General features: G+C 56.2%; 1 protein-coding gene across 1 annotated transcript in view; it reads left to right on the forward strand.

The window, feature by feature from the left end:
• Positions 1-52: 52 nt before the first annotated feature.
• TTC21A (tetratricopeptide repeat domain 21A) overlaps positions 53-13,506 on the forward strand; it is a 30,318-nt gene continuing 16,864 nt past the window's right edge. The window contains exons 1-9 of the mRNA XM_036431906.2: positions 53-194; positions 1,534-1,663; positions 2,483-2,593; positions 3,219-3,385; positions 4,895-5,017; positions 6,839-6,996; positions 9,365-9,449; positions 9,924-10,022; positions 11,009-11,201. Of these exons, the coding sequence (XP_036287799.1) occupies positions 168-194; positions 1,534-1,663; positions 2,483-2,593; positions 3,219-3,385; positions 4,895-5,017; positions 6,839-6,996; positions 9,365-9,449; positions 9,924-10,022; positions 11,009-11,201 (1,093 nt within the window). The 5' untranslated portion in view covers positions 53-167. The remainder of the gene's footprint in view (positions 195-1,533; positions 1,664-2,482; positions 2,594-3,218; positions 3,386-4,894; positions 5,018-6,838; positions 6,997-9,364; positions 9,450-9,923; positions 10,023-11,008; positions 11,202-13,506) is intronic.

The raw sequence follows: 13,506 nt of genomic DNA on the forward strand, positions 1-13,506 counted from the left end.
CCACCCCGGTTCTGACGCGCCTAGCAACCGCCGGCGGCGCCGTCTCCAAGGACGCGCGCGCCTCCAGCGGCGGGCGGTTAGCGGCGCGCCCAGGACCCCGATTCCGGGAATCAATCGGCCCCGCTCCGCGCCGCCAGGCCCGGACTCCGAGCCGTTAGCGAGCGGAGATGAACAGCAATGACTCCTCCCTGATGGTGCGTGGCCCGGGCGCCGCCGGCCGCTCCCTTGGGGACTCTCCTCCCGGTGACCCCCGAGCCCTGCCGCTCTCCTGCCATCTCTCGACCCGCTCCTGCCATCCCCTTGACCCGCGCTTCGCTGTCTCCCGCTGCTCCTGGGGGTCCTGGCCCTTTCTCTCGCTTCACTGTCCCTGGCGAGGGCGGCATCCCCTCTGGTGCTTTCTGTGCAAATCAGAAATCATTGATGTTTCCCCATCAATCCCCACCCAGTCCTGTCCCCAGGCTCCCCCAAACCAGCGCACCCAACCCATCTCCATCATCTTGCCATCGGCTCCCCTTTCCCTGCCTGTGCCTCTTCCGTGTCCCTGACCTCAGTAGGTGGCACCACCATTTGATCCCTCATACCCGTCCCCTGATCCTATATATCAGCAAGAAACCTCCACTCCTAAATATCTCCTGAGGTCACCCATTTTTACCTCGGAACCCTGGGTCACCACCACCTTTTTCACCTGGGCGTCTATAACAGTCCCCCACCAAACTGGTTTCTCTGCTTCAGCTCTTTGCTCCAGCCAGCCCCCCTACCAAACCCAACCCTCTCCTCCCCCGCCCCCCTCCCCCCCCTCCCCCCACACACACACACAGCCACCAGGGTGGATTTTGCAAAAAAGCACATCTGAATACGCCCCTCTCCCCTGCTTACAACCATTCCCGCTGCTTCCTATGATCCTCAGGATGATGTCTGGGCGTTTCATACGGCCCACAAGGCCGCTACAATCCAACCACATCTGCCTCCCACCCCAGCACCCACAAACCTTAGGGGAAGCGAGACTTGCTTTGAACTCTCAGCCCCTTCCTGTTACTGAGTGACTTTTGTCAAGCCACAGTTGCCGTGGCCTTTGGCTTTCTTAACTGGGAGGGCCAGGGAGAGGATAATGCAGCAGAGAATGGGTGGAAAGCCCTGGGTACAGACTCCGGAGGGAGTCAGCCCACAACGAGCTGTAACTGACTCCTGATGCAATTATTCTTATTTCTTATTTATCGGTCCCCTCTCTTTCCCCCGAGTTCCTTCCTAAGACAGCTCGAGTTGAATCTTCCACCTCTGAACCGGGATTCTGTAGATAATTACACAACCGACACCTCCAGGCTCCTTCCTGGGGAAGCTGCGTGGAGTTGCTCCTGGGCCTGGTGAACAGGATGAGGCCAAAAACGTGTCTCTCCCTCTCTCCCCCCCCCCCTCTCTCTCTCTCTTTCCTTCGGAACGGAGGAGGAGGAGGAGGAGGAGCAGGGACCAGGGGAGGGAGAGGTCAGAACAGAGACAGACAAGGGCTGTTGCCAGTGGCGTCTTCCCTCCCCACAGGCTGGGATCATCTACTACAGCCAGGAAAAGTACTTCCGCCACGTGCAGCAGGCTGCGGCCACGGGCCTAGAAAAATTCAGCAATGACCCCGTGCTGCAGTTCTTCAAAGCCTACGGGGCCTTCAGGGAAGGTAAGGACTCGTCATCGGTGGCCTCCTGACCTGGGCACCAGCCCAGCAACTACCACGGACTCCACCCAGGTGCCCACTCCTACCCCAGTCATGACTACAGTCTTACACTCGGAGCCTAGGCCCCCAGGCCCGTCCTCAGAAGCCCGTGCCATCCGTATGCGGCTGACTGTGAGGCCTCAGAGGCCTCGCCACTGCTGCCCTGCACCTCCCTTTCCCTGCCTGGACAATGGGCGGGAGGAGAAACAACTGCACGATTATTGAACTGACCCCGAGGTTGGAAGCTGAGAGCTGATGGTGCAGGAAAAGGAGGGAAGGGTGGGGGTAGGCACCAGCAGGCATGGCACAGGAGCAGGGGGAGGTGTGGGGCCCATACAGGTGCTGACTCGGACCCTCAGAAGGACCCTGGGCTAGGGGCAGGCCTGAGCCGCCCGTGGCCAGCATCAGGGGACGAGGAGAGATACATGCAGCTGTTGGCTCTTGTGCAACTAACTATTGTAGAAATGCCCCGAAAACTGTCCCGAGGCGAACGTCTCAACCTCCCAGGGACCCCTCGCGTACTCACAGGCACGCCCTGGCAGTCTGGACCGTGGTGCCAGCAGCCTTTTCCAGGAGCTTCCAGTCTTCAGGGACCTCAGGCCATTGGGGACCTTTTGTACCAGTTAGTCCTCTGATCCCGGGGAAAGCCAGGCGCTGCCAAGCCTCAGGTCAGCCCTAATGAGGATCCCCGTGTGCTTGCCATGGAGCCTTCTGCCCTCTGGGCCCGGAGCCCAAAGATTAGCCACGTGGTGTCTCTCTCTCTCTCTCTCTCTCTCTCGGCAGAGCACATCCAGGATGCCATCAGCAGCCTGGAGAGCCTCCGGAACCATCCAGACGTGTCCCTGTGCTCCATCATGGCCCTCATCTGTGCTCACAAGTGCTGCAAAACCATCGGTGAGTGCAGCTGTGCCCCGCCGGGCCTGGCCCCGCTCCGGGAGGAAGGACATGCCCTGGTGGCCGCAGGTTCTGTTGGCCTGGGAGGAGTGTCTGCTGTCCCCCTTCCCTGCAAAGGCCTCAAAGAAGACCCTGTGCCCAGGCCCTACGGAGAGGGAGCCGTGGGCAGAGAGCATAACAGTGCGAGGGGCCCTCCATCCAGACCCCAAGAGATGGGGAGACACCTCGCTTTCCTTCACCAAGATGTAGTCAGGAAAAATCAAACTGATACAAATAATTCCATTCCCCCGGCGAGGTTCCGAGAGACCACAAACGACTATTTCCCCTCCCAGAATGAACGGTGCGCCTGAGGTGAGGGAGTCGGGTTTGGTCCGTCTGCTCAGCGTAGTGCTGGGCACGGAGGAGAGAAGACAGCAAGCCCAGGTCCAGGCCCGGGCGACTCCCGGGGCACCGCGGGGCCAGTGTGCCTTGTGTCCAGCCCCGGGCTGGTGTGTCATTGGCTCCATGTGAGCCCCAGAGCTTCCAGAGGCAGCCACCAGGATCCCTCAGTGCCCCCGCTTGGGACCAGGCACACCCCCTCTTCCTCCTCTCTCCTCTTCCCCTTCCTCCTCTCTCGGATTCACAGACCAAGAAGCCATTCAGGAGCTGGAGAGCAGCCTGAAGGAAATGCGCAAGACGGCCAGCTGGATTGCTCTGTACTACGCCGGCCTCTTCCTCTGGCTCATGGGCCGCCACGACAAGGCCAAGGAGTACATCGACCGCATGCTGCAGCTGTCCAACAGCGCCAGAGAGGTACCCGCCGCGGGCATCCTTCACCAGGGCAACGAGAAGGCAGCATCCCAACACAGCACAGTGGAGTGGACATGATTCCCACGGACGGCCATGGGGTCGGGGGAGGGCCCCAGCCCGGCACTGCCAAGACCCTGGGTCCCCAAGTGACCCCACCCAGGTTGCCTCAGGTCTCAGTCCGGTACAAGCTGGCATTTGTCCAGAGTCCCATCTGCAGATGGGTGTCCCGTGGTCTGCACTATGTTCTGAAAATCTTGAATTCATTGCTGACGTTTAGAAATCAGAAGATTTTTGCCTAAAAGTCCAGATGTCGTGGGGTTTTTTTTTTAAACTAGAGGAACCAGCTGCCCTGGGCCTGCGTGTCCTCCTGGCGGTGATCTGCTGGGTAGCAGGGGCCGCTCAGACACCAGAGCCGTCCCAGGCACAGAGCGGCACTGAAAGCAGACCTTGCGGCCTCAGCATTCTCAGCAGAGGAGATATCGCCCCCTATCGGCTGGAAAGTGATTCTGGGAGGAGAGGGTGAAAAGATGGGCTGTGTATAAAACACTGGTGTACGCACAGCACGTATCACAGTGTATCTGTGATATTAAAATGTCTTGGAGCGGGAGGGAATGACTGGGGGGGGGGTGAGGGAGGAGGGAATGCAGTAATGGAAGAGTTGAGAAACACCGGTCTGGGCCACGAGGGAGACTCCAGGGCGGGCCCTCCCTAGGGGTCCTCTGATCCTCCTGTCCTCCCTGCCCATCCCCTCTGCCAGGAGAGGCTGGGTGAAGGCTGGAGCAGGGCGGGCAAGGCCGGTGAGCTCACACTGGCTCCCGCTCGCCTGCTCGGAGGGCATGCCGGCTAAGGTGCAGAGAGCAGGAGCGGCCCCATGTTGGCCTCCGGAGCACAGTGTAAACTAAGCAGACACTGACAGGAGGGGTGAGAGTGCCTCAGCGAGAGAGCTGGGGGGTCCGGGGAGGGCCCAACACCAGCCCGGAAGGTCAAGGAAAGCCGAGACTGAGTTTTGTTTTGTTTTTAAAAATATATTTTATTGATTTTTTACAGAGAGGAAGGGAAAGGGATAGAGAGTTAGAAACATCGATGAAAGAGAATCATCGATCAGCTGCCTCCTGCACACCCACCACCAGGATGTGCCCGCAACCAAGGTACATGCCCTTGACCAGAATCGAACCTGGGACCTCCCTTCAGTCCGCAGGCCGACGCTCTATCCACTGAGCCAAACCAGCCAGGGTTAGACTGCGTCTTAAAGACTAGTGGTAGTTAACCAGGGGAGATGTTTTGGTTTGGGGGACATGTGCTGAGCAGGGCGTTGCAGGTAAGGGGACAGTAGGGACAAAGGAAGGCCTGGCCGTGAGAGAGAGCAGGGCCGCCCCGGGATCCACGTGCCCTTGTGCCCGGCAGGACCGCGGGTGTGCGGTGACGCCCGGTGGGACGGGAGGTAGGAGGCACGGGCTGGCCCCAGGCTCTGCAGGACCAGGGACCTCATCTCTCCTCCTCTTCTCACCCCAGGGCTACGTGCTGCGAGGCTGGGTGGACCTCACCTCAGACAAGCCCCACACCGTGAAGAAATCTATCAAGTACCTGGAGCAAGGCATCCTGGACACCAAAGACGTGCTGGGGCTGATGGGAAAGGTGGGCAGTGGGGAGGCGGGGAGGGGGTAGCCCTGACCTGGTCTTTGGAGCCCTCAACGCCCCCAAGGCGACCTCAGCCCCGACCCTCAGTCTCCGGGATGAGGAGCAGACGGGGTCAGGGTCACATGGCAACCCAGGAGCCACCCTGGTTCCCACTCCTTCCTGCTCAGGCTGAGTTTCTGTCTCCTGCAGGGGGTCTTCGAGTCTCCTCCTCAGGGTCTGTCCCCCTTAGCTTTTCCAGGCTCCGTGTTTGCCTTTGGTTCCGCTCACTGCCCCGTTTCTCGGCATCTCTGTCTCACGCTGCTCTTCATGTCACCTTTTCTCCTGCCACCGGTTCCGATCCCTTAGCTGGCCATCAGTGAAGGGAGGCATGCTTTGTGTTTCTGTATTTTCCGACCTTCATTTAAATTAAGGTCCTTGTTCCAAAGTATGGGACCCTTACTAAACCAGTCTTGAGAGAAAACTACCCCTTTTTCCTCTTCTGTTTGTATACTATGTCTTTCTTACAAAACGTATACGCACTCATTCAAGAGCAGAAGTCTAACAAAGTCAAAGGATGAGTGAAAATGACACCCTGAGCCCTCCCAGCCCAAGACAACTCCTGTTAACGCTCCAGGGCAGTGCCTCCCTGTCTTCCTCCCCAAGGGCTGATTTCATGGAGGTGATCACGCAGCAGCCTCCGCAGGGAGCACCCTTGGGACCAGCCCCTGAGGGGAAGGAGAAAGAGGTGGCACCGGGCAGAGGGAGATGCTGGGGGGCGTACAGCCAACACGGGGAAGCTTTGTGGAGCCGGGCTGCCCCCTCCCCGCCCCTCTCCCTGACAGGATGCTGGGTGTGGGCCGCCCCGGGGGAAGGGTCTGACCTCGCACCCCCAGCAGCTCCCTTCAGTCAAGGGCGATCCCGGGAGGAGGGCTCCCCTGAGAGCCACCAGCTGCCAACTCTCTTGGACCTGAGGGATGGGTCACACCCGGCCCCCAGCGTAGGGCGGGGGTCGTGTGGTGGTTCCATACAGTTGTCACCGTGGGCCATCTTACTCTTTGGGTCCGTTCCCTCGGGTGAGATGTATATAATCAGCAAGCGTTGTCTGGAATGGCTCCGCAGAGCCAGCCCCCCACTGAACGGTCTCATTGTAACGTGCCAACCCGCGCTCCTGTCTGGGTGCTGAGGTCGTTCCCAGTTGCAGACTTGGGAAAAGTGCGGTGGTGGACACGTTTATTTGTGAGTTTTTATTGAGAACAGCCCCCTCCCTGGAAGGTTGCTCTAGGTCCAACATAAGCATCCTCACAGGCCTTTCAGGGTGTGGGTTCAAGTCTGTTAGGAGCACCCCTGGGGCAGACTCACCCCAGAGACCCTGGTGGCTGGCACTGGCCAGCCCAGCCCAGCGGCTGTGACCGAGAATTACCCCCACGACCTTGCTGTCGAGGAGGGTGGTTGCTCTCAAACCCTTACTGACACCCACTCGCTGTCCAGGGCCGCAGGGGGTCAGTTTTCAGGGACAAGCTTCAGGAAAGCGGGTGGGAAATGAATGGGCGGGTTCTAGAACTGGCAAGTGCCCGCAACCCCAGCTCTGTCCCTAGGGGGCAGCCCTCGCATGGCCTCCAAGAAGCCCAGGCCTGCTCAGGGCTCAGCGCTCGCGCTCTCTCTCTCTCTCTCTCTCTCTCTCAAGCCCCTGCCTCGCCCATCCTGGAACCCAGGACTGTGGTGGACCTGGCCTGGCCACTGGGCGCCCCGGTGTCTGCCTCTGCTCCTGACCTGATGGGGGCACGGGCATCTCCACCCCCCCCTCCGCGGGCACTGATGGAGGCTCTTGGGCTCCTGCAGGCAACGTACCACATGGCCCAGCAGAACTACTCGGGGGCCCTGGAGGTGGTGAACCAGATCACCGTAATCTCAGAGAGCTTCCTGCCCGCCTGGGTCCTCAAGATGAAGCTGTTTTTGGCTCGGCAGGACTGGGAGCAGACGGTGGAAACAGGGCACAGGTGAGGGGCGAGGGGCGAGGGGCGACCGTACCCCTAATATGCTCCTGTCGCACAGGTGGGGAGGTGGGAGATACTGTGTATTTGGTGGAACAGTCAAAAGTAAAAATTGTCACCCAAGGAGTCCTGAGTACTAGTAGCAGGAGGAGAGGGCAGACACCTACCTGCCAGGCAGGAAGCCGGCAGCTGAGGCCCACAGGGAAAATCAGAGCCGAGCATCCCAAGAGGTGTGAGCATGTCCTTTAGAGGAAAGATGGAGGGAACTGCCCAGAGGACCCAAAGCAGCAAGAGGTACAGGGGGAAAGCAGTCGCTGCTGAGGAGTTGTGGTAGGGGACTAAGGACTGCTGCGCTATTTAACTTTTTAAAAATATGGATATAATTTATTTTAATAAAAACTTTAGGGGTGCCCTAGCCGGTTTGGCTCACTGGATAGAGTGCTGGCCTGCAGACTAATGGGACCCAGGTTCGATTCAGGCCAGGGTCTCATGCCCGAAGCACTTCCCCTGTGAAGGGAGATAGAGACAGCTTCAGGGGAGGAATGTCTGATGGGAGGTTTTGTGTTTGTTTGTTTTTTTAATGTATTTTATTGATTTTTTACAGAGAGGAAGGGAGAGGGATAGAGAGCTAGAAACATTGATGAGAGAGAAACATCGACCAGCTGCCTCCTGCATGCCCCCTACCAGGGATGTACCTGCAACCAAGGTACAGGGGTGGGGGATCGAACCTGGGACCTTCCAGTCCGCAGACCTCTACCCACTGAGCCAAACCGGTTTTGGCAATGATGGGAGTATTTTTGAGGGTGGTATTTTCTAGATAACTGAAGCTTGTCTTTTTAACACTAAGGCTAAAATGTATGATACTAATTTTCTTCCTAAAAAGACTTTGTGGACCTTGCATTTTTTTTTTCCCTAAATGACCAAGTCATCACTAGGAATTGTTAATAAGTTCTGTGGTAATGCACAGCACAGTTGTGCAGAAAACAACACACAAACCAACCTCTCCCTTCCCTGTGAAGAGATGATAATTCCTCTGGAGAGGAGTGGAACCTTCTCAGAGAGAGGGGGGCTGATAGAAATTGAAAGTGATCAGCCCTGGGGCGTGGCTCAGTGGTTGAGCATTGACCTAGGAACCAGGAGGTCACGGTTCAATTCCCGGTCAGGGCACAGGCCCAGGTTGCAAGCTGGATCCCCAGTGTGGGGGTGTACAGGAGGCAGCCGATCCATGATTCTCTCTCATTGTTGATGTTTCTATCTCTCTCTCCCTCTCTCTTCCTCTCTGAAATCAATAAAATACATTTTTTTTAAAAGAAAGTGATCCTACCTTGCTCAGCCTACGGGGCCCCACAGGTGCAGCGGCTCTGTGGCCCCCCGTGTCCGTCTCTAGGTTGATACCTGGCCAGTGTCCTTGGCAGGAGCTGGGTCAGGAGCTTGCTCTGGAGCCTCAGACCTGGGACCCACGGGCTACCTAGAAACACCTGCTTCACAGCCATGGGTACCCGTGGCCAGCCTCGCCCAAGTCCTGCTGCCCCCCCACACAGGGACACAGAGCCTGGTGCCAGGGGGCTGTGCCTCATACCTCAACACCTTCCTCCCCAAGCTTTGCCCGCTATGGGTGCTCATGGAATTCTCCCACGTTTAAATCTCCGCTGTTTCTGGATGTGTTGCTTTGGCCATGCCTAATATTATTTATTCCCCCCCCCTCTCTTATTTTTCTTCAGCGGTGTTCAAATAATTTGTCTTTTATCTGTCTTATGAAACAACCAGCTTTGAGTTTTGTTGATGCTATTGTGTCTGTTTTTTAGTTTATTAATTTCTATTCTTTATTATTTCCTACCAACAGCTTCCTTTGGAGTTATTCTGTTGGGTTTTTATTTGTGTGTGTGTTTTTTCTAACCCTTGAGGTGAATGTCTGGCTCATCCATTCTTTTTTTTTTCTTTTTTTCTTTTTCTTATTTTAATATATTTTATTGATTTTTTTACAGAGAGGAAGAGAGAGGGATAGAAAGCTAGAAACATTGAAGAGAGAGAATCTTCGATCAGCTGCCTCTTGCACACCCCCTATTGGGGATGTACCCGCAACCAAGGTACATGCCCTTGAAGGCATACTGTCAGGGCACCACTGGATATCACACTGGGCACCTTAGTGTATATCCAATTGGCCAGAACTTAATCACATGGCCACACCTAAGCTGCAGAGGGAGGCTGGGAAGTGTAGTTTTTGTCCTGGGTAGCCATGTGTCCCACCAGTTTGGAAGTTCTAGTCTTAAAAGATGGGAGAATTGGGTATTGGAAGACAACCAGAAGTTGCCGTTGCTACACCATCCCCTCCTGGGAGTACCCTCCATCCATGTGGTTCCTCTTCCTCTTTCAGAATCCTAGAAAAAGATAAAAGAAATATCGATGCCTACCAAATTCTAGCTGTGCATGAGCTTGCAAGAGAAGGGAACATGACCACAGTAAGTTCTTTCTCAAGATTCAGACGTTGAGCCTTGAAACAAACACAGCCGTGGAGGAACCCCTCATAGCACCTCCAACCCCAAGGCTTTGGCGGGTGCTCCCTGGATCTTAGCTCTCTCCTCCCTGCCAGGCAGTCTGCTGCTGGCCTGGTGCCCTAAAGTGCGGGGACAGTGACAGCTGGCTCCAGGCTCTGCCTGGGTGGGTGTGAAAGGGCAGCTTCTCCTCACACACTCAAGGGGCAGTGCCAGCTCTTCGACGGACAATGTTCCTGAAAGCTCCACCGACGAGGCTCTGAAGCAGTGCCAATCCCTGGGCCCCACATCCGGTTACGCCCGGGTCTCCGGGGCTGGCCCTCAGGGCGGGTGTGTGTGTAAGGTTCCCTGGCTGAAGGTAACGCGCAGTCAGGATGGAGAACCTCTGCCCAGCCCCCGTGGGACACATCGCCTCTGCCCTTGTCTGTTTTGTCCCTGCAGGCTGCCGAGCACGTTCGAAATCTGATTAAGGCTCTAGAGACCAGAGAACCCCAAAATCCAAGCCTCCACCTTAAAAAAATCATTGTGGTTAGCAGGCTGGTAAGGTGCTTTCCTCGCTCTGAGCTACTGCTTCGCACTGGGTCCCTTGGGCGGGGAGGGTCCATGGTCCCCCTGGAAGCTCCCCGTGTACTCCACCTCTCCTCTCTCTGGTTCAAACTTGGCCTCTCGGGCTGATGGCCCACGCCCTGTGGCCCCCGCCTGCCTCTGGCCAACCCCTGGGTCATGTGGTCTCTGTCTCCGTGGCCCAGGTGCCCCTCAGAGATGCTAAGATCAGGGAGATGGGGTCAGGCGGCACTTTAGAATGGGTGGCACCTCTTTTCAGGAAAGAGGGTGGTAGGATGGCGGTTGCACAGCAGAGCCATGCCCAGCTCTGGCCAAAGGGTACTGGGCACCCAACTCCCACATTCCTTCTGTGGAAGCGACCTGGGAAGGCTGGCCCATCCAGGAGGCCTCTCTGACATCAGGCAAGGCGATGACAGGCCAGGCCGCCAAACCGTCTGCCTCTGTCAGCCCCATCGGCCCCGAAGCAGGACTTCCTAGAAGGACTTGCTGTAAGAGCAGGGGTAGCACTCGGGCCTCAGGGGAGAGAGCCGTGGGGTCAGATGCCACCGGGAGACTATCCCTTCCTCCACCTCTGTGCCGAGCCTCTCCGTAGACTCCGCACACGGCAGGGGACGTGGCCGCTCGCAGCCCTTGGGGTCACTTCCCATCAGCGGGCACAAGAACCTCTCTCACCTAGCTTCAGTTTCCGAAAAACCACATGGCGATCCGTTGGACCAGTTACTGCGGCCAGACAGGGACGGGTCCCTGCGGCCGGAGGCAGATGTGGCCCATGGGAGGTCCTTTGGGAGCTGATCAGCGACACAGACCCGGCTGCCTGGACATAGGTTGTCTCCGGGGCTCTCCTGAGCTCCCCCTCCCCCCTTCCTCCTAGGCCTGTTAAAATGTCCCCCAATTCTGATGCGGCCTTGTCAGACCTGCTGGGCTGACAGGTCTCCCCATCCCGCTGTGTCCCTTCCCCGCAGTGTGGGAGGCACCAGATGATCCTCCAGCTCGTGTGCAGCTTCATCGAACGCACGTTTCTGGCGGCACCCACCTACACGCACCTGGCCATCGAGCTGGGCTACCTCTTCATCCTGCAGGACCAGGTGAAGGAGGCAGCCATGTGGTACTCGGAGGCCATGAAAGTGGACGAGAACAGTGTGGCCGCCCTCACAGGTCTCCGCGGGCTAGGCAGGGTGGGGCGCTGGGAGGGCAGGCGTTGGGAGCCAAGCAGGGTGGCCTTCCCGGGTCCAAAAGAGAGGTGTGGGGGAGCCTTGTCCCCAGAGGGCGTGTGAGTTTGGGGGTGCGTTGTATGGCAGGGTGCTTTTCCATGAGTCTACAAGCATAGAAAATGCTCACACAGAAGAGGCGCAGGAATTCTCAAAAGTGCATTCAAACCCTGGCGACCAGAGGCAGAATCAGGAGGCTCTGGAGCAGGGGTCCTCAAACTTTTTAAAGTGGGGGCCAGATCACGGTCCCTCAGAGAGCTGGAGGGCCCGGACTATATGAACTACTAATTCCTACTGTAACACCTCGGCTGCGCTCACTGCCCAAAAAACCTGGCGGGCCGGATCAGACTCCTCTGCAGGCCGCATGTGGCCCGCGGGCCGTAGTTTGAAGACGCCTGCTCTGGAGGAAGCAGAGCCCCCGGTGGCTTCCCACCACCACAGGGACACGCAGGATGACAAGACGCGGCTGCTGGGCACACGGGCAAAATCCCCTCCAATGTTCCTCCAGCAGGCGGACTCCTTCCCTATTTCCTCATTCAGGGGAGAGCCCCAGCGGCGGGCCGGGAGGGAAGTCCACGGGGCAGTCCCACGGGCTGCAGCCCAGGCCAGGCCCACTCCATGCATCCTGGCGTCACCATCCCATCTGGCCCGGCTGAGAGAATCAGTCACCTTAACTCCGGGATCTGCCCAGCTGCTAGTACGGATTGGCCTCCTCTCGTGGTCGGCAAACTCATTAGTCCACAGAGCCAAATATCAGCAGTACGACGATTGACATTTCTCTGGAGAGCCACATTTTTTTAAACTTAAACTTCTTCTAACGCCACTTCTTCCAAATAGACTCGACCGGGTCGTGGTATTTTGTGGAAGAGCCACCCTCAAGGGGCCAAAGAGCTGCCTGTGGCTCGAGGGCCGCGGTTTGCCGACCACTGGCCTAGTCCTTTTCTAAATCTTTGGCAGTTTGAATGAGGGGCCGAGAGGGGCATGCAAGGTCATGGCCGAAACAGAGAGGACGTTCCCCAACCAAACACCTCCAGCGTCGGCTGGCTCCAGAGGCTGTGATGCCAATAAGTAAAGAACATGCTACCGTGAACAAACACCGGGGACAAAAAAGAGATGTTAAAAAAATTAAAAATGTGACTACAAAGTAAAAAATTCCATAGATGAGCCAAACAGCAGGACAGATATCACTGAAAACCAGGATGGTGATTAGGAAGACAGGAACAAATACACCATCATGGCCAAAAAGCATCAAATGGAAAATAGTAGAAACAGGAGGGATTTGTCCTCCCAAATTCAAAACATGCCACGAAACAGCAGCAGTTAAACCAGCTTGAGGCCAATCCTCAGATAAACAGATAAAATGGGATAGAAACAGGTCTCAGGATAAAGATGACACTTCAAGCCAATGGACTTCAAACCCAAGTCCAATGGTCGTAGTTGGATAATTGGCTACCCAGCAAGGAAAAAAGAAACTAACGGCAACTCTCCACCTCACACCGTATCCAATAATAAGTTCCGAATGAATTAAGTATTTAAACATAAATGTTAAATTGGACGTGGGTTCACCGGGGATTCTAAGCATGACCACAGACACAGAAACCGTAAAGAAAATCTTTTCCTGATTTGACTGTGTAAACATTTAAAACTCATGGATGGCGAAATACACTAAAAATAGTTACAAGGTAAATGCAAACTAATAGGAAATATTAGCTACAGAGAATTAATAATATATATAACCCCCCCCCAAAAGAAAAACAGGAAAAAGCTCTGAAGAAAAAATTCATAGTAGAAGAGAAGAGGCCATTAAATATATGAAAAGACATTCATTCTTCCTAATAATCAAAAACATGCGAATTAAACCCAGTCAGAATTCACTTTGTAGACTGGCAAAGAGGAAAGTGTGTCTGCGGGGTGAAAAGGAAAGGGTACTTTCAAATTCTTGGCAGGGATGTGAGTTCCGATATCTGTGGAGGATAGGTTGGCCTTATCTCTCAGGGCTGTAGACACACATGTCCTTTGACCCATCGCCTCCACCTCAGGGATTGGAGCGCACACACAATGCTCACCGCAGCCCTGCAACGGCTAGTCCCCGAGCACAACCCACATGTGAGAGGAGGCGTCCCTCAGCACGGCAGTAGTTCCATAAATGGTCCCAGCCACCGTGGAATGTCACATCTTCATGAAAGAGAGTGGGGGACCTACTGGGAAGAGCTGTGTACGCGTTAGTGACCCGAAGTTACCTCTGGAGGGAG

Source organism: Pipistrellus kuhlii, unplaced genomic scaffold, assembly GCF_014108245.1.
Source record: "Pipistrellus kuhlii isolate mPipKuh1 unplaced genomic scaffold, mPipKuh1.p scaffold_m20_p_11, whole genome shotgun sequence".
NCBI classification, from domain to species: domain Eukaryota; kingdom Metazoa; phylum Chordata; class Mammalia; order Chiroptera; family Vespertilionidae; genus Pipistrellus; species Pipistrellus kuhlii.